This window comes from Canis aureus, chromosome 1, assembly GCF_053574225.1.
Source record: "Canis aureus isolate CA01 chromosome 1, VMU_Caureus_v.1.0, whole genome shotgun sequence".
Lineage (NCBI taxonomy): Eukaryota > Metazoa > Chordata > Mammalia > Carnivora > Canidae > Canis > Canis aureus.
This window is the reverse complement of record NC_135611.1, coordinates 26,010,487-26,037,548: the sequence shown is the minus strand read 5'-3', so window position 1 is coordinate 26,037,548 and position 27,062 is coordinate 26,010,487. Positions and strand designations below refer to the sequence as shown.

Sequence of the window (27,062 nt, the reverse complement as noted above, 5' to 3'; positions counted from 1 at the left end):
CTGCTAGCATTGCTTATTTGCGTTAGCATTTTTTAATGGAGCTGTGGATACGTTCCACTGCAGAGTAAGGACAGGCTGGGCAGGCCCTGATGGGGCAGGCTGAAGGCGTGAGCCTGGGGGCACCGCCATCACCCGATCAGCGCAGCTGCTCTCCATTCCCTCCTCTTGTTTTTTGCCGTCTGTAAGGCTAGGCCTCGAAAAACACCTCCTTTGCAAATTTTTTTTTGGTCCCCCGCCCCCATTCCTTAGCCCAGACTCGGAGGGGGCGGGGCAGGATGGTTGTCACTCAAGCCCATTGGCCAACGAGAGGGGGACGAGCCCCTCCTCCTCCCCAGAGCCGGGTCGCGGGCATGCGCACTGGGCGTCCCAGTGCCACCGCCCATCAGCTGAGAACCGTAGCTGGGGGTCGGGTGCCGGTGGGTGCGGCTGGCCCGAGGAGGAGGAGGCGGCGCGGAGGAGCCGGGGTAAGAGCAGCCTGGGGGGCGGGGGGTCCGATCCCGCGTTCTTGAGGCACTAAGTCCCCGCGGCGGCCGCGCCTCCTCGTCTGTGCGCGTTGCCAGTTGGCCGCCGCCTTACGCTTTGCGGCTGTGGTCGGGAGCCCGGGGGGGCGGGCGCTGCCCAAACCGGGAGCGCCGCCGCGGTCCGCGCCCCGGCCCATCCCGCCCCCCCCGGCGCATCCCGCCCGCCCCGGCCCATCCCGCCGGCCCCGCGCCCGCCGATCCCGCGAGCGCTGGCTCCGGTGCCCCCGCGGGTTGCGCGCCCCGGGGCGGGGCCGGCTGGGGCGGAGCTCGGGAGTCCTGCTGCTGCTGCCCGGAGCGGGTCACCGAGCGGTCGCTTCCTCTTTACGACGCATGGAGTTAGAAAACACATTTTAAAGCTCTCTTCCCTAACACAGAGGAACTGAAACTGGATGGCTCGAGAGTAAAGGAACCGTGTAACATCTGTCCCTTCGGAGGCTCCTTGCGGTTGGTTTTCTGTCTGGCTTCAAAACACGCTACCTTTTTCTTTGATCTCAGTGTACGTCATTAATGATTTACCCAAAACCTTTAAGAATGTGTAAAGTATTTCAAGATCCGCCTCTCCTCCCCCCACCCCACCCCCCCTTATTGTGTTTTAGGCTGTTGCTTTTTAAAAATTCAGACACAAAGAAAAATACCTTTCTGGTCGAATGCTATATATTTTTTCCCTCTCCGGTTTCGTGTATTTGCTTGGCTTTCCTATAGATACATTGATTTTTTTGTTTGATTTAGATCAGTGTCTTTTGGCTATGACTATATATAATTTAAAACTTTCACAGAATCTGGAAGAAAATGATTCTGAAGGGCTCTGTTGTTGAGTAATGTTGCAGGTGGACATTTTTTCAGGAGCCTTAGCCTCACCCGGGCAGGGCAGGGGCTTGTAGCAGTGTTCAGCCGTGTCTTGGGATGTGGACGGCCTTGCATTGAAGGCCGCTTTGGGAAGTTTGTCTCAGACGGTGACTAATTAAGAATTATGGTCTAGTTTCAGACTTTCCGTAGATGTTAAAATGATACCACAGTACCTCCTAATGTCTGCATCATTTTCCTTCAGATGTTTTACTTCTGCTGCTCCCAGTGGTAGAGTTATATCCTCATTTTAGTTAGGATATCAAACTTTAGCCAAGATCTAAGGATGGAAAAATAAATATATAAAACATCTGCAGTAAGTCTGAGTAAAGTTTGCTGCGATTCCATTTAATTTTAAAGTTTAGTGTATGGAAGGGTGAAAAGTAACCCTTGGTATTGTGAGTAAAACCAAATAGTATAAAAATTTAACAGATGGGGATGCTGAGCTAAAGAATTCAGTTAATTTGGTTTAGATAGAGAACACTCATGTCTATCATGGAATGATCGTCTCCCCATTCATGGAACATCCACTATGCGCCTTATACTGTGGACTCTGCAAGGTTGACAAGGTTGTCTTGTGTTTATATCACCAAAGTAGGAATAGAAGGCAATTTACTACCTAGATCATTTTAGAGTGGTGAGTAGCATGATGATAAAGGAAGTTAGATCAACAGAGAGTGCCGGGGTGGTGACTTCTCATTGCAGATCCGAAGTCACCAAAGACTTACCTAGCATGCCATGAGACTTTGCTTGTATAAAGGTGCCAGTCATGTGAAGATCATGGGAAGAGCCTTCCAGGGATAGGAAATGGCACTCAGCAAAGGCCCTAAGGCAATAATAAGCCCAGTACATTTAGGATCTGAAAGAAGACACTGGAATGTAGTGTCTGAGGATTGGTAATGTTTATTCTCAGACTAGGTTTGTGTTCTTAGGAAATAGACACATTTATTCATTCAGTCTTCAGATATTTGTTAAACACCTATTACATAACCCAGTACTTAGACTAATGTAGCACACAGACAAAACCTTGCTCTTCTGGGTACTTATATTTTGGGGTAAGGGGTAGAGTTAAGTCCATTGTTTTATGCCAGTACACACTATTAAGAAGGTGAAACTGACTATTTCTATTGCTCTATCCATGCTTGATTTATAGAGCATGAGATTTATGTTTAATGAGAGTCTTAGGATTCTGCAGTGTGTACAGTAGTAGTACCTGGGAGTAGTGCTTGACACAACTTTTCACAGTTTTCTTTGTTCTTTTATTTGTGCTCTACAGAAAGTCTTGAGAATATCCTTGTTATGAGTATTGCCCTTTTTTTTTTTGTTTTTTGTTTTTGTTTTTTTTATTTATGATAGTCACAGAGAGAGAGAGAGAGAGAGGCAGAGACACAGGCAGAGGGAGAAGCAGGCTCCATGCACCGAGAGCCCGACGTGGGATCCCGGGTCTCCAGGATCACACCCTGGGCCAAAGGCAGGCGCCAAACCGCTGCGCCACCCAGGGATCCCCGAGTATTGCCCTTTGATCCTCTCTTTCTTTCTTTCCCTTTACAGTGCTTATATATTTTCATAGAAATGTAATTGTTAAGATGTTTACATAAGCACTATTCAGTAGAACTTTATGCTGTGATGGAAATGTTTTACATGAACTATACAAATCATTGGCCTCACATGTGATTTTTGAATACTTGATAGAGCAGGTATGGATAATGAGTTATGTTATTCTGAGCAATAAAACTAGGAATTCTGAATGAGCTTTCAAAAATATTCGTCAAGAGTGCTTAAAGCTTGTTATATCTGGGCTAGGTGCTGGAGACTGGTGTGGACAGCAGCTATCAGAATAACTTGGTTTATTCTGGTCTATATGCAAAGATTATAAACTTTTAAGTCATTTTATAGTTAGCTGTAACTATAGTGTATCTGTGTATATGTTTTTGCAGTAAAGTCAGTCATTTGACTCCTTTTTTTCATATTTCATCAAAAGGGCCAACCATTGTTGTCGCCTAGATAGGACTATTAGAATAAGAAAGAAAAGGACTAAACTACTCAGCTGTGTTGTTACCTTGATCTCATGTAGTTACCCCAGCTCTGTTCCTCATCCTAAGAGCAGAGTCTGCAGAAATGTGGTAAATTAGTTTTTTTTTATGAGTGGGTTCACTTGTCCTGAGTTTTTTTTATACAATGAAGCAATATGTTTTAGTTTTTTAAAAATATAGGCTGTAAGATACTATGTTTCAAATTTTAGCTCTTATTTTTTTTTAAATTTTTTATTTATTTATGATAGTCACACACAGAGAGAGAGAGAGGCAGAGGGAGAAGCAGGCTCCATGCACCGGGAGCCCGACGTGGGACTCGATCCCGGGTCTCCAGGATCGCGCCCTGGGCCAAAGGCAGGCGCCAAACCACTGTGCCACCCAGGGATCCCAATTTTAGCTCTTAGATTAAGCAAGTTACTTATTCTCATTATGCCTCAGTTTTTTAGGTGACTGCATAGAAAACTGCCCAACCTGCCAACATCTGATGAAATTAGTGACTAAGCAAATCAACTATGTCTTACACTGTGGGAGTTGGTGGTGACCCTGCTCTACTGGCCCAGCGTATCTCTTCTAACATCCAGAAGATCACACAATGTTGTAAGTTGAAATTTAAGTTGACTTCACTGCTTTCAATTCTTTTTTTTTTTTTTTTTAATTTTTTATTCATGAGAGACACAGAAAGAGAGAGAGAGGCAGAGACATAGGCAGAGGGAGAAGTAGGCTCCCTGTGGGGAGCCTGATGTGGGACTTAATCATAGGACTCCAGGATCACACCCTGAGCCGAAGGCAGACGCTCAACCACTGAGCCTCCCAGATGCCCCCAGTTTTCAATTCTTAACTGAACTTAGGGGTTCGTAGTAGGTCCAATGACCAAGAGAAGGAGGAGAAATCCTCTAAAAGCAGATTTTAGAAGGCTAGAACTCTTAAAATTAAAAAAAAAAAAATTAAAAAAAGACCAGAACTCTTGGAATGAATATAAAAGATAATTATGTTAGAAGAGATAACACTTATTGCATTTTTCTGTAGAGTGCCAGGCACATAATACACTATTTTATTAATGAAATAAAGATTTAAAAGGATAGATACTTATATTTGCTTTAAAACCATCTGATTCTGCATGAGATTAAAGAGACCTGTTGACCAAATCCCATTAGGATTGGAACTGGGGAACACTGGAAGTTTACATTTATTAAAAAATAAAGTTTTGTAAAGGGAAAATACATGGTTCTTTATTAAGAAGCAGGGCATAACTAACAAAGCAACATTTTAATCTGTTGAGACAGATCTAGAAGAGAATTCTCAGAGTTCCACAAACCACCTGTGCTACACCTATCAAAAACAATCCTGGTAGACCAGTCCCATGTAGTATTTTATTGGAACTTATTACTCCTTGGGAGATACATATATATATATTATTTAGAAGATCACTCTAGTAGATTGGAGCCTATAGATTTTTTGTTTTACATTTTGTTTCTGATTCATAGCTAATTACATACGTGTATTATTATAGTCACTTTGTGGTGATCAATGTTTTGGCCCTTTGGGCATTACCTGAACTCTATTTTATGTTAATACAGCATTATTCTTTAGCTTAGTTTGTTAAGTCTACTGTTCTCTTTCCCAGAATGTGTTAACACACTGAAAATAAAGAATGCTTTCAGATGGCCAAACCATGTTTTCTTATCTAATCATTAACTTCCCAGAAGTTACTGTTCTACCCAAACAATTTCAGTGAGATGTCAGCATGTTTTGGAGGCAAAAGGAGTAAAAGTGGATTATAGAGGGTTCTTAAAAAAGTGCTGCTGTGCACAGTGATATAATAAAAAAGCCAAAGGAAAAAAATTTTTTTTTGTTAGAAATAGTGCTGGTGAAAAAAAAAAAAAGAAAGAAATAGTGCTGGTGAAAAGAAAAGAAAAGAAAGAAATAGTGCTGGTCTGCCTCAGGCTAATGTGTGAAAATTCAGAGAGGTTATAATTTTATTTTACATTTGTGGAAAAATCAGGACCTAAAATCCTTAGGTAAGAGAGGAGGCCAGGAAGCCTTCCTCCAGAGGACAGGGCAGATCTTTTGTGTTGGGAAAGGTAAATGTGTTAGGAATTCTGGGAAGAGGAGGAGGAATGAGCCTCTGAGATTAGAGAGGCTTTAAGCATCCAGTGGTATGAAAGATACACAGATTCGAGATGATGTGTGAGCTTGAACTGGAAGAAGGTAAGAGTTAACTCAAGTCATGTCCCCTGAGAAAGAGATCATATGATCCAACTAGATGAGAAGTGATACCTTGGGCCAAAGTAGCATATTCATGGCATAACTGATAACTATGTATGTGACTGTACTGTGTGATTCAGCGCAGCTTTGGATTGTCGGGTAGGGTAATGATAAGACCCACAACTCTGCCTTGTGAAAAGGGGTTAAGAAGACTAGGACCATTTACCTGTGAGAAGCCATAGTCCCCACCTTCAGATATTTGAAGCACTGTCCTGTATAAAATACAAGAAAAGTGTTCTGCATGGTCATGAAGGCTTCCACAAATGAATAGAAGCAAACAGTAGCTGGACTTCAGCTCCAGAAGGAGTTAGGCTTTTGAATAATCCTAGTTCTTCAAGGATGGAATTGGCATGCCCCAGAGAAGTGTAGTCCTTGTTACTAAGTGACCAGCATATGGTGGTCAGATACTATTTTTCAGGTCTGTTTAGTAAGAGGTTTAAACAGTGGAGTAATGGTGCAGTCTGAATGACTTGTAATTATGATATTCTCTCTCTATTCATTTAGCAAATAATTTATTGAGCACCTGCTACTTACTAGTCATGGTACCAGACCTTAGGAATCCAGCAGTAAGCAAGATCCCCACAGCCCTGTTCTCCTGTAGTTTATAATGTAAGAAGAAACAGATGATTTAAAAAAAAAAAAAAAAAAGGAAATGGAGCTAGAGGATGGGGTAACGGGTGATGGGCATTGAGGAAGGCACATGATGTAAAGAGCACTGGGTGTGATATGCAATTGATGAATCACTGAACTCTACTTCTGAAACTAATAATACACTATATGTTAATTAATTGAATTTAAATAAAAATTTTTAAAAAGGAAAAAAATTAATCACACGTGTCCTATGATGAAAATGAGAGAGAGCTGTGAGAGCAGGTTCCTGAGGGGGAAGCTGCCTTAGTGGAGATGGTCCCCTGTGTGAGGATGAGAAGGGGCTGGCAGTGGAAGATGGAGGACAAGAGCATTTAGAAGCGGCCAATAGCTAGTATTATAACCCTGAAGCAATCCAGAGTGTGCGGTGTTCAGAAAATAGCAAAGAAAGAGAATCCCAGTGTGGCTGAAACACAGCACTTAGAGGCAAGAGTGGATGGAGATGAAATCAGAGAGGAAGCCAAGCAGGTCACCCCAAGCCTTGGAGGCCATCAAGGGAGTTTAGATTTCATTCTAAGAAGTAAGATACACAATCAGATTGGTGCTTTGAAAAGATTGCTTTGGCTGCTACTGCTTAGAAAGTAGACTTTGGGGAATTTGAGATGGGGACATGTTGGCCATTGTAGGGGTCTGATAAGAGAGATATTGGCTTGTACCAGCATAGTGGCAGTGGGGACAGGTGATGTCTGTACATGACGGATGTTCTTTGGAGGCAAAGCCAGCTAGGCTTGCTGATGAATGTGGGTGGATTGAGAGAGAAAGAGGGGAGTCCAGGGTGACTCCATGGTTTTTTGCATTGAGCAACCAAGTGGATGGTGGTAAGTATATAGTTAAGTGGGAAAGACTATAGTTCAGAAGCAGAGAGAATTTTGTTTTGGCCAAGTAAAGTTTGAGATGTCTTTTAAGCATCTAAGCAGAGATGTCAAACATCTAGTTTAAATATACCAATTTGGTGGTTCACCTGGGTGGCTCAGTGGTTGAACGTCTGCCTTCGGCCCAGAGCATGATCCTGGGGTCCTGGCATTGAGTCCCGCATTGGGCTCCTGCATGGAGCCTGTTTCTCTCTCTGCCTGTGTCTCTGCCTCTCTCTCTATCTCTCATGAATAAATAAAGTCTTTTAAATAAATAAATAAGTAAACAAATTTGGAGTTCAGAGTGTCATCAGAGAGTAAATAGTATTTGAAACCATAGGTCTAAAATAATCAAAGGTATAAGAGCAGAGAGCTGGAGCATTAAAAAATGTAGAAGTTAAAAAAAAAAAAAATGTAGAAGTTAGGAAGACAGGGAGAAAGCATAAAGAGTCAGAGTGACCAGTAAGGTAAGAAGAAAATCAGGATATGTTGGATTTCCAGAATTAAAAACAAGGTGTCTCAAGACTGAGTGAGACATCATTTGTGTCTGATGCCGCCAAGAGACTAAAAAGCAGAGAACTGGATCATGCAAACCGGTGACTTTGAAAAGAATATTCATGTCCTGAGTGTAGATGGGGAAAAGGACTGACCCTTTTACAACGAAAGAGACTTCCTGGAATCCCACTCACTCCTGCTTGTATTATTGACCAGAGTTTACATTTAGTTACATGGCTATACTTAGCTACTAAGGAGGCTGGCTTGCACTATGCTCACTAAATTGGGGATTGCTCCATTTAAGAAGGGAAAAATCAGTATGTGGCAGGCAACTGACAGGTTCCACTATTGAAGTAGAAAGAGGGTCAAAGAAAAGATTGCATTTTTCCACTACAAAAGACAGAGTCCAGTGAGAGTATAATTGCAAAAGAAAGGTCTCTGAAGGTGAGAGGGAGAGGGGAACGGTTTGCCTTTCGTCCCTGGACAGAGCCCAGGTGGAGTGTGGTGTGGACAGTAAACGTGGTAGACAAAGATGGGGGCATTCTTGTCAGAGGGGGCTGGCTTTAAATGAGATCGGAAGCAAGGGCATTGGACAGAGGAATGGGGGAGGCTGTAGGCAGTGTACTGAAAGAAGAGAAAGTGATTAGTTGTAGTTTTGACAGTGGAGAAGTTTGACGTGCCTCAGAAGTAATGAACGGATGTTTGGCAGGTTGAGTACTCATTGGAAATTTGGGGTCATGAATTTAGTGAAACCAATTATCACTATTTTTTTCTAATTCTGAGATTGAGCAACTGAATAAAGGGAAATTTAGATTAGGTAGAGGTAGTTGCTGTTAAAGATCTAACTTACCTCCCGTGAGCATCACCAGTACGGATGTGAAGAAATGTGGAAGTAAAAAGGCAGAAGTGTGAAATTTCAGTTCATTTTTTTCTCACGTGGTAATGCTAATAATACTGACTGTGATCGAATGACATGGTACTTGCACCACGTTCAGGTGTTTCTCTGTGCACTACATCTGCATCCTTTGAATTTGGGTCGGTGCATGTGAGCTAGTTGTACAGAAGAGACCCAAAGAGAAAATACTCTGAGAAGGATAATGCCCCTGTCGTTAGGATACGTGCATCTGCCCAGCTGGAGCTGCTGCCTCTTTAAGTACTGCAGTGGGAAAGGGGTATTTGATACTGGTTTTGAGTAAGATCAGTGAAAACTTGTAAAACAGTCATTTGTATGGTTTAGTTTATACCAAAAAAGAAAATAACAATCAAAAGGATTTTTGATTCTTAGAGGGACCCAAGAATAACATTTATTATGATGAGAATCTTTTGTAACTAGATTATAAAAGAATAACAATATAACAGAATATAACAGAATATAATCTTTTGTAATAGTATTATATTCTGGCAGTTCTGTTTTGCAAAGAGCAGAAGAAATGAAACAAAATGTTTTAAGCTCTTTTTGGGTCTTAGGATACTTTTTGTTAAAAATAATCTGTAATCTTATCAATTTGCTTTACCAGTGAATTATTTAAACCATATTACAATAATATAACATATTAAATAAAATACTTAAATGTTATAAATACTTAAATATAAACTATATTAGGGAGAAATAGGTTAACTTACCATAACTTTTTAAGAATGACTGATATGTTTAACAGACTAGAACTTTATTAGGGATTTCTCTGTGGAACATTTAAAATAATTAAGAAAAAAATATATTTTTTTGTCTTAATGGAACTATTTATTTGAAAATTTTCTTAAATATGGAATTTATTGACAGATCATACATCAGACAGTGAGGTGGTGGTGGTGGTGGAAGCAATGAGGAAAGTTTTTAGATCCCTATGTGATCTTGATTAAGAAGATATTTTTATCCTGTGAGAAAAAGTGTTATATTGACGTCTGTCACAGAATCAGCAAGGTATTTGTGACCCAACACTCCATTCGTTGCCTGTGGCATAGACAATATTCTGTCGATGGCCTCACCACAATATCCAGTCTTTCTCAACCCAGCGCTCCAGGCAACCACTCCCAGTAGACTGGAGTTGGCATGTAAATAAAACCATTTGTTACGCCAGGTCTAGAAGATCATCATGCATCAGAGAAGGGGTAGACTTAATGCTCAAGCTTTGAATTGAGATATTTACAAGTAACATTTTTATTAGTAGTACCTGGAAATGAGTTAAGCACCCATTTACCCTTTATCATCTGTCTATATTTTTGAAACAACCTTCTACCTGTGAGGTATAGTACAAGGATAAGCAAGCTTTTATGGGTTGAAATGGTTGAGCCTATTATAGAACTAGAGTAGGATATTTTCCCTGAGGCCATTCATCCTTGTACAAACAAAAAGAAAAATATAGAAAAATGTATTCAGGACACAGATCACACAGAAGTAACTCATGTTTTTGAAAGAAACAATAAATCTGTTGAAATCCATCACATAATTAAAGATTTTTTTAATCTTTAAAAAGTAGAACTATGTTATATACAGAGAGTAGTACACTGGTTATTAGTGTATAGCTCAATGAATTATCTGTTACAACACCACACATATGAAGAGAAAGAAAATTACCAGCCCCCCGAATTTCTTCTTATATTTTACCCACTCCACATTCTTTGAAAGTAAATATCTAACATCACTGATTAATACTCCATTTTCCTAACTTTAATAGAGTCAAGCATCATGTTTTATGTTAGACTTCTTTCTGCATTATGTTTTGTGTAATTCCATGTTGTTGCATATAGCTGTAGGTCGTTTGTTTTCATTATTAAGCAGTATGTTATATTCAAACAGACCACAATCTATTTATTTTTTCTACTGTTTATGGACATTTGGAGTGTCTCTGGGTCTTTTGTTTGTTTTTTGCTATTATAAACAATGCTGAACATTTTTACGTGTTCGTCTCATGTATGTACTTCAGAGGTTGCTAACATGTAGGGTGTGTGTATGTTTACCTGTAGTGGTTACCTAAAGTAATTGTACTGGGTTGTACTCCCACCAGCCAGTATATCAGAGTTCCTTTTGCTTCAAATCCTTGCCAATTTTTGGCATTTACAGCCTTAAATTTTACCCCTTTTAGCCATAGTTCTATCTCACTGTGATTTGTATTGCAATTCCCTGATCAGAATCAGATTTTTTAGAATATCACTGATTTAGGAAAATCAATGAGACAACAGGAAAGGTTTCTAATTAAGCCAGGTCTATGTGAGTGCCTGCACATTTCCTGAAATTGGATCCTGATAGCAGTGTGACCTTAAGTAAGCTCTTGTACTTCCTAGGACGTGATTTTCTTACATATATTTCCTATGGGCTAGGTTGTGGTCTCTTGACTTTAACAGGCTATAGTTGTAACCAGAGTTTTAAAGAATGTTGAAAGCTCTTCTAACATACACAGCATTATTCTCTGTGTTATTGTGAGACCAATTGCCATATCTGGATCCATAACACATACTTTTAAAATTCCATACTTGAAATTCACAAGACCAGCTAAAGTTCCACTAAGACTTAGGTATTATTTCTAAGTATTAGAAGAAGGGAGAATTGCAGTCATGAAGGATTCTGGTGTGAATTGTGTCTGCATTAAGGTATGAATTGAAGGAAATTGATGAGTAGAAATATCAACAGCTGACTGTGAAACATAGTCATTGAAATAAAATTTTCCCGTATGTACACATAGTAAGTCTTACCACCAAAGCTAAGGAGAATGCTGGCATTTGAGTATTTTTTAAAAACAATAATCTGAAAGAGAAAGAGTGGCTAAAAGTTAGCTTGTGGAAAATGAACAAATTCGATCCATTAGCAATGATAAATATACTCTGCCAAATTTATGAGTGCAGAAGTTTTCTGCTAAAATATGTATAAGCATGTCTTATGTGCATGTGTGTTCATTCCAGGAGATTTGGGAAAGCAGAACCTTCTGGGGAGGCATAAAATGTGTGAACTTGAACATACTGTAAAGCTTAAGAGAAGGTGACTGGAAAATGTTTATGGAAAATGTTGAATCTTCATTGTTTCATTTTTATCATTTATCTCCTTAGATTAGTTCGACACAGACTTGTTTAGAGTTGCAGAAATATTGGTTTCTTTGTGTTGTAATTAGCTCTCATTCTATATGGGTACTTTCCTTATTTATTTAAAAAGATCAGTGCTTACCTCTTGCCCTCATAAGGTTCTTAGGACTTTGAGATGAAATATAAGGTCTATATAAATTTGTGAGTCCTTTTGTTACTTTTGAGAATGAATACAGAAAAAAAAGGGGGAATAAATACAGTTCATTAGAATCTGGTGAAGAGAACACTTGTTTTAGTCAATACATGACTAAACAAAAGGGAAACAGTATCATCGACTTCTCTTTTTTGGTGCCAGAACAAACTTCTTTAAAAAAAGAACTGCAGTCCTGAGAAGTTAATAAATTTACTAGAACTGTATATTTACTCTGGAATTGAAGATTTTTTTTTTTCCTGAGGTGCAGTCTGTTGGTGGATATCGGTAGTTGGGAAGGCAGTTCATGGAGGAAAAGGAGTTGAAAACTTATTCTCTTCTCCCCTTGCCTCCTAAAACACGATTTGATGTATCTACTTTTGATATCACACATCTGAAAATACTTGGTTGGATTTTTTCCCCTTGAAGAGAAAAACTTTAGTAGCCTTGATTTCATTGTTGTGGTTTTCTTCATGCCTAGGTTGTTGACAAAGCACAGAGATAGGTATGGGAATTAATGCCTTATCCAAGAGAATTTTAACAGAGTATGACAACTTTTTCTTCTTTCTGGTGGCTTTTCCTGCACAACCTAATATGAGTGCTGTTTATGATGGAATGTGAATCTAATGCTACAAAGTATTTACACATTATTATATTCTTTCATTTTTTTATGAAAATGATATCATACTATACATTTTTTTCCTGCTTACTTTTTCTTTCTTCTGTGTTGGCTGAATAATTTTCCATTATATGAATGTGTCACGCATCATTTAACCAATCCTCTATTCAGGGGCATTTTATCCTCACATTAGGTGTTTAAAAGTTGGGGAACTTACCATTTATGCTGCCTCCACACATGAATCCTCCTGTGTGTTCTGTGTAGGTAAAGTGTGATGCTGATTATATGATAAAAATTTTTCATGCATGTTTCCATACCCGTATGTAAAAACATTATAATTATTATTAGATTTTTTCACTATAAACATATGCAATATGCTCAGTAATTGTATATCACAAAGTAGCTTCTTTTTTACTACAGTAAAGTTTGTGGTTGGTTGTGTAACGGCTTCTCAACTGCCCCGTGGTGCTGCTTATCTGTACATTTTAGTTGGCTCAGTGATGATGTGGGAGCCAGACAGCAGATATTAGGCTAGGTTTTTTAGTTTTGGTTTCCTATAATGGTTTTGACAATTATTGTCCACCTCTCTCTCTTTTTTTGTTGTTTTTCACCAATTAGTGAGCAGTATTTTCCGTTAAAGAGTCACTGCCTTTTATACTCATTCCAGACTGTTTTTTTTTTTTTTTTTTTAAAGCAGTTCTTAAAGAATTTGCCTGTGAATTTATTTGGAAGAGCCTAAAGTCATACAAAATAGTATTCTGTAAGTCTTGGTACATTTATTTTTCCCAGTCTTTTTTCTTGTTGGAATGTCATTATCTTTGACCATTATTTGAAGAAACCATTGTTGTGGTAGTGTGTCACTGGTATTGGGTATGGCCATCTACTTCTCTGTAATAGCTTGGTCATTATCCCATTTAAAGTCCAAGAGAATGCCCACAAACATCAACAAGATTCCCTCCTAGCCTGTGGACTATTACTTTCTTATTGAGGACTGTGAAAAGGACTAGCTAAAAAGCCAACTGAGGCCCTCTTATTTGTGAATACCCAGAGCACTGTCTTGCTGTTGGGGCTTGAGAGGAGAGCTGACAGGATGGCCCAGATACATCCAGTGATTTTAGTTGTGTAGTATTGCCAGTACATCCTACTTTATTCACAAAACTTTAAAAGGTGTAGAATTAGTATCTTTTAACAATGGGCATACCTTGGAAGTATTGTGGATTTGGTTTCAAACCAATAAATTAAGTTAAATTTTTGGTTTCCCAGTGCATCTAAAGTTATATTTATATTATACTATAGCCTATTAAATGTACAATAGCTTTATGTCTAAAGAAACAATGTACATGGTTTAACTAAAAAATGCTTTATTGCTAAACCATGCTGACATCTGAGCTTTCAGGGAGTCATAATCTCTTTGCTCCTGGGGTGTCTTGCCTGGATGTTGATGACTGCTAACAGAGCAAGGTGGTGACTGCTGAAGGTTGGGGGCTGTGGCAATTTCTTAAAATAAGACAACAGTGAAATTGCATCAATTGGTTCTTCCCTTCATGAAAAATTTCTCTGTAGCATGTGATGCTGTTTCACAGCATTTTACCTACAATAGAATTTCTTTAAAAATTGGAATCAGTCCTCTCAAACCCTGCCCAACTAAGTGTAATATTGTAAGTCCTCTGTTGTCATTTCAACAGTCTTCACAGCAGCTTTATCAGGAGTAGATTCCATTTCAAGAAACCACTTTCTTTGGTGACCCACGAGAAGCAGCTCCTCAGCCACTGAAGTTTTATCACAAAATTGTAGCAATTGAGTCATATCATCTTCAGGCTTCACATTTCAGTCTAGTTCTCGTGGTATGTGTGCCACATCTGCAGTTTCTTCCTCCCAGGACTCTTGAACCTCTCCAAGTCATCCATAAGGGTTAGAATTGACTTCTTCTAAACCCCTGTGAATGTGGATGTTTTGATCTCTTCCCATGAATCATGAATGTTCTTAATAGCATCTAGAGTGGTGAATCGTTTTCAGAGGTTTTAAATTTGCTGTTCTCAGATCCATCAGAGAAGTAACTGTGAGAGCTCTAGCTTTATAAAGTGTGTTTCTTAAATAAGACTTCAAAGTTGAAATGACTCCTTGATCCATGGGCTACAGAAGGGGTGTTGTGTTAACAGGCATGAAAAGAGCATTAATCTCAGTGCACATCCCTATCAGAGCTCTTGGGTCACCGGGTGCATTGTCATGAACAAGAATATTTTTTTTAAACTTTTTAAAAATTTATTTACGATAGTCACACAGAGAGAGAGAGGCAGAGACACAGGCAGAGGGAGAAGCAGGCTCCATGCACCGGGAGCCCGACGTGGGATTCGATCCCGGGTCTCCAGGATTGCGCCCTGAGCCAAAGGCAGGCGCCAAACCGCTGCGCCACCCAGGGATCCCCAACAAGAATATTTTTTTAAAGATTTTATTCATTTGAGAGAGAGAGCCTGTGCAATTATGGGGGGAGGGGAGTAGAGGGAGATGGATAAGCAGACTGCGCTGAGCTCAGAGCCGGATACGGGGCTTGATCTCAACAACTGTGAGATCATGACCTGAGCCGAAATCAACAGTCCATCGCCTAACCGACTGCCCCACCTAGGTGCCCCAATGAACAGTGATGTTTTGAAGGAATCTTTCTTCTGAACAGTAGGTCTCAATAGTGGGCTTAAAATATTCAATTAACCATATTATAAACAGATGTGCTGTCATGCAGTCTTCGTTGTTCACCTATAAATCAAAAGAAGAGTAGATTTAGCATCATTTTTAAAGGCTCTAGGATTTTTGGAATGGTAAATGAGCACTGGCCTCAACTGCATTAGCCTATAACAAGAGAACCAGCCTGTCCTTTGGAACTTTGAAGCCAGGCATGGACTTCTGTCTTTGAAATTCCTAGATGGCATCTTTTTCCAGTATAAGGCTGTTTCATCTACATGGAAAATCTGTTGTTTAGTTTAGCCACCTTCATTAGTTATCTTAGCTAGATATTTTGTATCTGGGGAAAGTATGTTCTAGATGGGGACTAAGAAGTGCAAGGGCCCTGAGGTGGGAGCAGAACTAGGGTTTTAGGGATGTAGTGAGGAGGCCGGTGTGCACAGAGCACAGAGAAGGGAGAGTAGGAGCTGGGTTGGGGTTGGGTTAATCTTTGTGGGCCACTGTAAGGACTCGGGCTTTTATTCCAAGTAGAACAACGGTTTTGAGCATTTACATAAGTGGAGTGTGGAAACATAGATATGAGAATTTTATCATGCAGCTAGCCTCACATTTATTTGATCTACATAGAACTCAGAAGGATTAATTTGTGGAGGCAGTATAGTGGTAAGTTCTCCAACTTTTAAACACACAGAGATTTGGTTAAATTCCATGCAACACATTGTTGTGACAGAGGAGGCTCGTGGGCTCCAGCTATAGTTCCAGATTTGTCAGGTGGTTAAGATAAATGAAGAGAGGGGATGGAGGAAGATATATATATAATATATATGTACTGGAGAGTAAAGAGGATGACTGACCATAGAGTTTAAGTTGGGGAGGAGGTGACTGAAGACATGAGGGTACAGGGAGTCTGTGTGAGGTACAGTGGCCGAGTGGTGGGACCAAAGGGTGGAAGGTCCTGTTGAGTCTGGGGTTCCTTGTTGGAGCCAGGGTACCAGTGAGAGTGAGCAAGACATACAGGAGGTGGTGGGTGGTAAATAGGATGTGTGACAGTAAGGTGGTGGGAGAGTTATGGTTACTGGCAACAAGCAAATATTTGATATGATCTTGAGTATGTGACTAAGGTGGGATGGGGAACGAGATCTTTGGGGAGGAGTGTGCAAAGAATTGAGGCCAGGTTGGCGGAAGGATCATCAACATGTGTATTGAAATCACAGAGAATTGAGGCAGGAATAGAGAGTGACCCTGAGCCTGGAGCTGAAATCCTTAGCAGGCGAGGTGGTGTGGCCGAAGCACGCAATGTGCTCACAGCTGCAGTGGGTAGTGGTGACGGGGTCCAGGCTTCTGTGTCTGTTCTTTTTTGTGCTCCTTGTCACTTAGTCTTCCCTTCTGAATTTGCCTTTCGCTTTCTTTCCTGACTTCCGCAGGTTCCTACTTCCCAAGTCCCTTTTATCTAGCTGGCTGGTGTAAGAGTTCTTTTGTGCTCTCACTTTAAAAGTACAATTAATTGCCTCATTGAGTTCAAAAAATTGTGGTACTATTTTGGGCTGCAGTTTTCACCCTATCCACTTTGTGTTTTTTTTTTTTTTTTCTTCACCCTATCCATTTTGTGGCCACGTTTTTTCCTGCTGTGTTTTCTTCAAAGGGAATTTTGTTGTTCTTTTCCACAATTGTTATGGTCCTTTTTGTGGTTGCTCTGTCGGTTCTTTTTCGGTCATTGAATGGAATGAGCGGCTTTCCTGGCCGGGGAGCCCTGTGGGGGAGGAGTGCACAGTCTCTGCTCAGGGGCTCTATGTCTGGCTCCCGGGGCACTGTTCCTCTCCCCCTCTGTCTCTCGAAACCTCGTCTTGTGCGGAGGGCCCTCCCCCATGTCCAGATACCCCCCCACCCCCGCCGTCACTGTGTTGACCCCAAGATGCACAGCTACCGTTTTTGTAAGGCGGCTGCCTGCTCCCAGGGAAAGATGGTACTTTCCCAGGTCAGTGCCAGCGGCTTGGGGCATGGCCCAGCCTCCTTCCACCTCCTCCCCCTCGAGGGTGTCCAGTCCCTTCTCAGCCCTCTCCTGGTCCCACGCAGGGTGTGCTTATCCTCTTCTGGAAGGGAGTACTGGCTGCTGACGTCTTGGAGCTGTCCCGCTCTTACACTGCTCTGCAGCCCCCTACTCCCTACCTGACCCATATGGCTTCACACTCAGGAGCTGTTCTTTCCTGTTGCTTTTGGCCACATGTATATATATTTTAGAAGTTTTTATTGTCCTCATTTCTCTGCAAACAAAACTTTTATGAGTTTTGTTTCTTCCCCCCCTCTGTTCTCTGTGGCTTCAAGACAGGAGAAGAAGGAAGATTCAGAAACAGACTTACCCTGTGTCCCTGTAGGGAGCAGAAATCCATTCTCAATCCATTTTAATGACATCTGAGTAGCAGTGTCTTGGCACATGGAACTGATCATGAATTAAGAGTGAGGTAGTAGTTTGCAGATCATTGCCATACAAACTGGAGGTGCTTTTGGAGCAGAAGGAGAATGAACGGGCTGGACCGTTCAGTGGATGGCAGGAAAGCAGCTCATCAAGGAGGACCAGGAAGCCTGGGAGCTTGGCCACTGGCAAGTCCTTGCCTGGGCTTCCTGCTCAAACAAATCACCTTCTTTAGGGGCTGCATCCACCTCTGGGCCTTTGTGACTTCTGATTCTAGATTTCTTCAGAGTAGGTAAACTAGTAAGTCCATGTGATAAAATGTTCACGCTGTATATCTTCGCTAAGAGAGTTTATAATGTTCCAGCCATCTTAGAAATCCAGAGTATTGTTTACATACAGTTTTCAAATGGCTTGATTTTGTACTTTAAGAACCATGCCCTCAGATTTACCTCTTTATTAATCTACAATAGCTTTAAAATACCCTACATTTTCACTTTGTTAATCTGTATGCCTTTCTACCTTCGAAATATTTGGGGAGAAAACCAATGAGAAATTTAAAATTAAATGTGTTCAGTGTGTTCTGAATTTGAGATTACTTTGTGGAAGAGGCTGTGCTTCCAGGTGTGCTAGGGTAATTCCAGAAGGAGAGTGCAGCAAACCAGTGGGCTTGGCCTCTGGAGGCACAGACTCCATAGTGGAGTCTCAGCTCAAGACTCATCCTTTAGAAGATCCTTCATCTTCCTCTTACTCCCTCTCTTCTCCACAGTTTGCTTCAGTTCTTTATCCACAAAGAAGATAAGCTGCCTATCCAGGTCACAAGACAGAGCATGAGATAGAAAGCATATTGGAAAAAAGCCCAAGTAGTTGTCTTTCAGATTCTCTGGGGATTTCCCAGTTGTGCTTTTTAGAATTATACTACACTTTTCTCGTTTTTTTTTTTTTGGTCTGTGAAATACACTCCATTTCACTCCATTTTTTTTCTCAGAACCTTTTTGTGTTGATACTTTTCTTCAACTCAATACTTTTTTTTTTTTTTAAAGATCTACTGTGCACCTTGTACTGTGTAATGAAAGTGACCACATGGTTCTAACTTGAATCCTAGTAAACTTACCAGTAATAGCATCTTTCATTCTTAAGCCTATGCCATTTCAAAATGTTTTCATATATATCATCTGCTGTAGTAATCCAAACCAACCTTTAAAGCAAATAAAGGAATTGGTTGATAGATAAGAAAAGAGTGGAGGCTAAAACAGAATTTGTTTCTTTTAACATTTCATTGTTTTCTAGTTCAGTTTCAATTATATCATTTGTACGTAACTGCCAGATAGTTGTCACTGTCAGGCAATAGCTAATTCTTCCATTCTAATTAAAGGATATAGCTATTCTGTATCAGTTCGTTTGATATTTATCATCATCTCTGCAGTGACTATATCAAAGATTATAAAATTTCCTCCCAAAGCATTAGTTAACATTAGTTAGCTAAGATATGTTAATAAGAATATTCTTTGGGGCGCCTAGGTGGCACATGGGGTTGGTTATGTGCCCGACTCTCGATTTCATCCCAGGTAATCATCTTAGGTCGTGAGATCTAGCCCTGTGTTGGGCTCCATGATGAGTGGGGAGCCTGCTTAAGATCCACTCTCCTGGGGCACCTGGGGGGTGCTCAGCGGTGGAGCGTCTGCCTCCAGCTTGGGGCGTGATCCCAGTCTGGGGGTCGGGTCCGCATCAGGGTCCCCGCGGGGAGCCTGCGTCTCCCTCTGCCTGTGTCTCTGCCCCTCTGTCTCTGTCTCTCATGAATAAATAAATAAAATACTAAGAAAAACAAAAAAATAATCTCTCCCTTTCCCCCTCCTCCCCTCTGCTCACTCACTCTTAAAAAAAATTTTTTTTATTGTTCATTTCTGACTTTGAGGAGAAAGACGTAAACCGCTTCACACCATGAGCTTCCATTTATTGAGCTCTTTCTTACAATATCCAGTGCAAGTTGTTCCCAGCTGAAATTAATGATAACTGAGAAAGAGGTGATTTTCTGCGGTGTAACTCTTGAGGCAGGGACAGCCTGGGGAGGGTGGGTAAACTGCCCAGGTTGGCTGTGGGGAAGAAGTGAAGCCAGGTTTCCAGGTCAGGCCACAATTCTGAGTTGTTTTGGGGGTTGAGCAACAGAGATGGTTGGTGCTAAAAGAGAACATAGCTGTGTTGTGTTCTGGTTTTGGGAGATAATTCTTTGAGGGCTCTGTGTGCCTGTCAGGGCTGGCTCAGGTACCCTTGCATGCCAGCCACCCTCACTGCACAGACAGCCGCGCTCTGACCGCTTGGAACAGTTCCGGGGTCCCTACCTACCAACCAACCATTTCATGGCAAAAAAAAAAATACTCTTTGCAATGAAGCATTTTTTTTTTCTCTTAAGTAATCCACTAGATGGCAGCAGACCCTCGTGGACTAGAGTAGGTCTGTGGTACTGAAAGGGAACGGCCGGAAAGGGGACTGCTTTGTTTTTAAGGAAATAATGCACCCTTCTTTTGGAGGTGTAGGAAATAGTGTTCTCTTTATGTTATGAAAAGTGTGATGTATTCTTTAGAGTCACCTCTCTAGAGGTGCAATGGAAGAAATAGTTCAAAATTGCAGATAATGCAAAAATAATTTGGTCTTTATATTCTTGTAGAAGTACATCTTGATTTAATCCTACCTCCCTGTAGTAGGTGAATTTTTCTTCAAGACACTGTTTATGTTTATGTAAAGAATTTGTTCCTTAATTTTCATGTTTGATGAGATTGTTCTTTCCTTCAAAGTTGGGCATATGCCGATTAGAATTGAATATGACTATCCTATACGTTTACAATACCCGAGACTATTGATAATGAAGTGAGGCCATAAAGAGCCTGACTTGGGAGAAACTAAGAATGTAATCAGTTTTTTCACATCACCAGCCTGCTTGTCATCTTTCTAGAGACTTTATTTTATCTCTCTCTCTATAAGCTCATCTTTCTTAAGCATTTTTTTAATATGGTCAACTTGGGTATGGCAAAAGATCCTACAGGCCGCTATCCTACTGTTCTTATTTGCCAGAAGAATAAGAACTAGGAGATAGTGAAAAACTAGAGATTAGTAAAATAATAGAGTGGTAGCAATACAGTGCTTACTCTACAGTATTGTTCATCCAGTAGATGACACAGTAACTGTAATTCTGTTTCTAAAATAATGTGAAAAGAGCAGCAGTTGAAATAACCAGCACCTGTGACATACTTATTATGTATTCTTCCTGAAAATTGCAGAAATTCAACTCCGTGTACATGCCTGGTTGGTAAAAAACAATTTGCAAGCTCTTAAATATTGTACCACATAGGCTTAGTAACAGTACTTTTAACACATTCAAATATACTGAGTCAGAGTTTGCAAATATAAAGTTTTAGCAATTTTCCCTAATTTAGAACAGGGGTTGGCCAGGGCCAAATAGTGAATAGGCTTTGTGGCCACATCTGGTCCCTTGCTTCTACTGCTTCTTTGTTATTGTTGTATTCCCCCCTTAATTCTTTAAAAATGTAACAGCCATTTTTAGCTGGAAGGCTGTACAAGACAGGCCATAATTTCCTGACCTGGATATGAAAGGGTAACACTAGTCACGTAAAATGATATCTCTGGAATCTTGCCAGTTCATCAGACCTGAAGAAAGAACAGGCATTTATTTCCTGATCAGTTTCAGCCAGGCTGAAGGATCCTTGAGATCAACAGGTGGGCCACGAAACCTACAGCTCAATTCTTTATTCCAAGTATAGCATATGCTTACTTGTCTCTTACTTGCTTTGGCAAACATACCCCTATATTATGAAATAATCTTTTAAAAAATCTGTTACTTTTAGCCCTTGTAGTGTACTGAAAAATAGTGTTTTGTAAACTCAGAAACCTACATTTTTAATCCTAGCTCTTCTATTAAGTAACTGACTTCTTGGTCAAGTCAGTTACTCTGTCTGGTTCTCAATGTTTTTGTTTATAAAATGGGATCAAACTAATGCCATATAATATTTCTCCTAAACTTGATTCAGTAATTTCAGATTTATGTTTCCATAGGCCCTTTGTCAGGTAACTTTTAAATGAGCCTCAAGTTTAGAGCTATAGAAATGAAAGGAACACAGTTGAATCAGTGTTAATGTACAAAACCTCTCGCACTGTGCCAGATGCATAGTGGGTGCTCAGCAGATGTTTGTATGAATGATGAATAATTGAGCACACTTACCTATCTTACTCCCTTCTGTGCCTTTTATTTTAGAAATACATATCCTTTTAGAAATACATATCCTTTCTTACATAAGATTTGATCTTTCTAATGCCCTTTTTTGGTTCAGCTTTTCAAATATTCATTGTCAACCACGTGGTGAGTTCTAGAGGTACAAAAATGAATATGACTAATTTTTACATTTATAAGGAGTTTACTTTCAAGTCAGGGAGACAGTAAATAATTTAATTATTTTAATTTATATGCTAATATGGTATTAGAGATTTGAATTGCCAAGCTGAAGTGCCCTGTAGTTTGAAATCACTACAAATACCACCTCCATTTAGGCTTGTTGAAGAGTCTCCTTTTCTCTGTGATTGCTAGTAGGTCTCTTACTGTTAATCACCTGTATTACACAAAGTGGAGGTAAGCAAAATGCAGAGCCTCTTAGAACAGCTTTGCTGCTTTAACCACCAGGTTTTTTCCCCCTAAGACAGATCTGTGACGATCCTTCTCAGTGGTCATGATATAACGGAGAAGATCTGGATGTAAGTAAAAGTTCTAGGTATTAGGTGGCCAAAAATAAATACCCATCATAGGGCAGCCTGGGTGGCTTAGCAGTTTATCGCTTGCCTTCAGCCCAGGGCATGATCCTGGAGACTCGGGATCGGGTCTCACATCAGGCTCTCTGCATGGAGCCTGCTTCTCCCTCTGCCTGTGTCTTTGCCTCTTTCTCTCTGGATCTCTCATGAATAAATAAAGTCCTTAAAAAAAATACTCACTATAGTTCATCCCTTTTGTTTCCTACAGCAAACATCTTTTCTTTTCTTTTTTCTTTTCTCCTTCCTCCCTCCCTCCCTCCCTCCCTCCCTCCCTCCCTCCCTCCTTCCTTCCTTCCTTCCTTCCTTCCTTCCTTCCTTCCTTCCTGTAAATTACCTTAAAAAAATTCCCCTGCCTGACATTGTGCTGCTCTCTCTACCACAAGAATTCTTCTCCCATCTCCACAAAAGGGGAAAACCAAGATCTATTCAGAATTTCTGCATCCAGTACCAAGTCTCAAGGGTGACTTCCAGTCCATTACTCTGTTCCAGCAATATCGAATCACGAATCACGTACTCTTTAGCCTGTGGACCAGAGAGCAGGTGTAAGCACCACAGCACACCCTTTATAAAACAGTTGAGGATATGGGCAAGGGCAAAGACAAATAGTTACAACATCTAAAGAGTACATTGCGGAAAAGGAAGAAAACATTGACAGGTGCTACAGCTGTTGCTCTACAGCTAGAAACAAAGCTGCAGTTCACGTTAATTATCTTGTCTCCTTTGGTAGCCATTCTGTTTGGAGTCACCCTGTCCTTGTTGCTTCTGCTCATGTGTTTGATGATTAAAGATGATAGCATTAGCAGGTTCTTCCCAGTTAATCTCCCAGGAGGTGTTTCCACTCCTCTTTCTCACTTTGGTGTGGGCACACTCTTACATCCCCTTAGCAGTTAAGTCAGTGGATACTATACTATCCTGGCTCCAAATGGCTACATGGAATCTCAGCTTCTGCTTAGGTAGAAACATAGTTGTATCCCTTGCTTGGATATTGTCTCTAAATTAAACTCCCAAGTGTGGAAGAAAATTTACAAATGGGTGATTGAGATGTAAACGTGAAATGTCTCTTTCTTCATTTTGACCACAGAGTTCCCAAATCTAAGTTTTCTTCCTGGTTCTGAGTAAAACAGCATCCTGGAGTGGTGGTTCTTTGAGAACATAAAGATCCTCCATAGGACAGAGCTTTACCTTCCTGGGATACTGTCGCCCAAGTGATACCATAACTGAGTCTAAAATAGGCCAGTAAACATTCTAGGAGTCCAACAGCTGCTAGATGATGGAGTACTGGCAAACCAGTGAACTCCATTATCTATGGAAGATCTGTCCTTTTTCTTTTCTCTGTATAGTGGATATCTGAATCAGAAACTCTGATGTGTGGAGAACCACGATTGTGACTAATGCACAGATTAGGAAGCTGGTAGAAGCACAGAGGAAGGGAATAGAGGAAGCATAACAAAATCCATAATCACTATTTTAGTGAATTTAAATTCCGCTTCATTCAAGATGGAAGAAGCATAATTATCATGTCACTGGGTGGCTGGCTAATAACCCCAAGAATAGTACCGTATCACATATTTACTTTTGGTTGCTATTGCTGCAAATTGGTACATGGCATTATCAATAATCCTGATAGTCTGAGTAAGGGGAAGTTAATGTTGGTGAGCCTATATAAATGGCTTTTATTCCTACACCACAGCTAGTTTATAATTTTGAAAAAGTACTGTAGGACTTGGGGCAAGGGACAGGCTGATTCACATAACATAGAAAGAAATACACCAACAAGATAATAAAACACCTAATTCAGCTAGTGGACAACTCAAGTCATTTTGTTATCTGGTATACCATTGTTTCCTTTTTAACAAGACTGCTATTCATTTATTCAGTGAGTAATATTTAAGTCCCTGTTTTTGGCCCATTTTTTTTACTGGCTTGTCTCACTTTCCTTAGTTATTTCTAGTTCTTCATATATTATGGATATTGCTCCTTCTTATATATGTCTCTGCATTTTGTTTTTAAGGCTTTTGATTGTATCTTTACTTGCTTATTTCTCTTAACTTGTACCATTCTGATATATGAAAAGTTGATTATCCATGACATTTAATTATTTCCTATGTGTATTTGCTTGTTGTAAGTTTCATGATGACGTCTTTTATCCTTTTTGCACTGGACTATTTTTCTGTTATCAATTCATAGGAGGTGTTTTTTTCCCCCTGTATTAGGGACATTAACCCCTTTGCTCTTCATATGCTGCAGATGCTTTCACACATACACGTTATTTAAATGTATATCTGTAATACAAATACACATTTGCATAGCACATTAAAAATTATTTATGTTGTCAAGTTTGACATATTTTCCTCCATGGTTTTTAGTTTAATATCATGCTTAAATGATATTTTATTCCTCACTCCAAGATCATAAAAAAGTCATATGATAAATTTATGTTATCATTTCATGTAGCAGTTTAATGGTTTCAGCTTAATAATTGCAGATTTATTTTGCTAACACAAGGTAGTTTTCTAATGGTAATCAGTTTTCCTGCTATCATTTATCAAATTTCCATTTTTTTCTCACATAATACGACTTTTTTAAATGACAAGAACCCTCGAGAGATGAGATAAATGGTCATGCTACAGTTTATCTTATTGACATACTTATTTTTGAAAATAAAAACTTTAAACTCCTATAAGGCAATCCAAGAAAACCTATTGAGATTCAAAGGAAGTATAAAACTAATAGCAAGCAGTCATAAGTTAAACAAAGCAAACAAAATTTCTCTGCTCTACAAAAGAAAAATCTACTACCCCCCGCAAAAAAAAAAAAAAAAAAGGCAAAAAAAAAATTCTTTTGAAACTAGGTGAATGGTTAATAGTTGCTGTATGCTATATGATTCTTTTCCAGAATTTATATTTTTCAGCTTCGACTTGAAAGCAGTGTCATTACATCATCCTCAATGAACAAAGGTTATCCTGAATTTGGGATATAGTTATTCCCTTGATCCCATAAATAAGTAGTGACTGTTTAAAAACATTTAAGCTATATAAATAAACCACTCATTTAAAATAAAAAGAATGGTGGGCTGGATCATTTTTCTGTAGTTCTTGGAAATGTGCAAATTCTTTACTTTGGAGATGGATTTTCATCTTGTATTTGACATTTGTTTGCACACGTGCATAAAGCTATAGGACCTTCCCATTTGTGAATAATAATCTTTTTATAAAACTGCAGTGTTTGTAGACTTTGGACTGTGTGCTTAGCCTGAATTTTAACTCTTTTAATTTTTAATATCTTAAACCTACAGAAAAATATAGTGCAGTGAACTTTTCATATATCCTTTACCTGAGTTCACCAGTTATTTTTCCACTTTTGTTTAATATCTCTTTCTGAATTTGAATTTCAAAATCAAATCAAGTTTTTTCAGTTGCCCATATTTTTATAGCATTTTTTTCCTTCTGATTAGAATCCATTCAGAAATCCTACTTTGCCTTTTGGGTGTTTTAGTAATTTGGGCACTTTAGTTCTTTTATTTATTTTTTATTTTTTAAGATTTTATTTATTCATTCATGAGAGACGGGGTTTGGGGGTGGTGGGGCAGAGACACAGGCAGAGGGAGAAGCAGGCTCCATGCAGGGAGCCTGACGTGGGACTTGATCCTGGGTCTCCAGGATCATGCCCTGGGCCGAAGGTGGCGCTAAACCACTGAGCCACCCAGGCTGCCCTAGTTCTTTAATTTAGAAAGCTCCCCGGCCTTGTCTTTTTTTTTTTTTTTTTTTTCTTTCCTCTTTTTGTGACATTGACATCTTTTAAAACTCAGACCAGTTTTGTAGATTATCCTGCAGTCTAGATTGGTCTGGGCTCTTTTTTCCCCCCATGATTAGATTCAGGTTAAACATTTTGGCAAAAAAAAAAAATACTTAGATCATATTATGACTTTCACTGCATCATGTCAGAAAGCTTATCATGCCACTTTCTCTCACTGGTGCTGCTAAATTTGATTATTTGTTCTGGGGCCCCTGAGTGGCTCAGTCAGTGCCTGACTCTTGATTTTGGCAGGTAATGATCTCTTATGAGATTGAGCCCTGGGTGGAGCTCCATGCTGGGCATGGAACCTACTTAAGATTCTCTCTCTCCCTCTGCCCTCCCACCCTCCACTATTTTTCTCTCCCCATCTCTCTAAAATTAAAAACAAAAAAATTTGATCATTTGTAATTTTTTAAAATTTTATTAGAGAAAGCACACATACACATGAATGTGGGGGCGGGGCAGAAGGAGAGAAGCAGATTCCGCAATGAGTGGGGAGCCCAACCTAGGGTTGGATATCAAGACCTTGAAATCATGACCTGAGCAAAAATCAAGAATCAGATGCTAACCAACTGAGCCACCTGATCATTTGTTTTAAGCAACTAATTTATCTAAAATGAAGTTAGTTCTTTTACAATTAATGTCACCCATATGGTAATAATTTCAGAATCTGTGATTATCCTATGGTTTCTACATTCTTTGACACTTGCCTAGATCCCTTATTACATGGAAAATTATAAAATATTTGTTTCATCTCTATTATTCCTCCCTCATTTATTAGCAATCATTCATTCACTTTGTATCCCACTGAATTATGTAACTATTACAATTATTTTCCTCATAGTTTTTATGCCAGTAGAGTTAAGTGAAAGTCCATGTGCCATTGTTGT

At 39.8% G+C, this 27,062-nt stretch overlaps 1 protein-coding gene across 5 annotated transcripts in view; it reads left to right on the top strand.

Moving 5' to 3' along the window:
* The first annotated feature begins 330 nt into the window (after positions 1–330).
* Positions 331–27,062, top strand: part of STX7 (syntaxin 7) — a 62,457-nt gene continuing 35,725 nt past the window's right edge. For 3 of the 5 annotated variants that reach the window (XM_077893357.1, XM_077893384.1, XM_077893395.1), the window contains exons 1-2: positions 331–464; positions 3,836–3,994. In XM_077893357.1, the coding sequence (XP_077749483.1) occupies positions 3,910–3,994 (85 nt within the window). In that variant the 5' untranslated portion in view covers positions 331–464; positions 3,836–3,909. Of the gene's footprint in view, positions 465–895; positions 1,018–3,835; positions 3,995–27,062 lie in introns of those variants that run through there. The other 2 variants (XM_077893367.1, XM_077893376.1) reach the window with 2 other exon arrangements.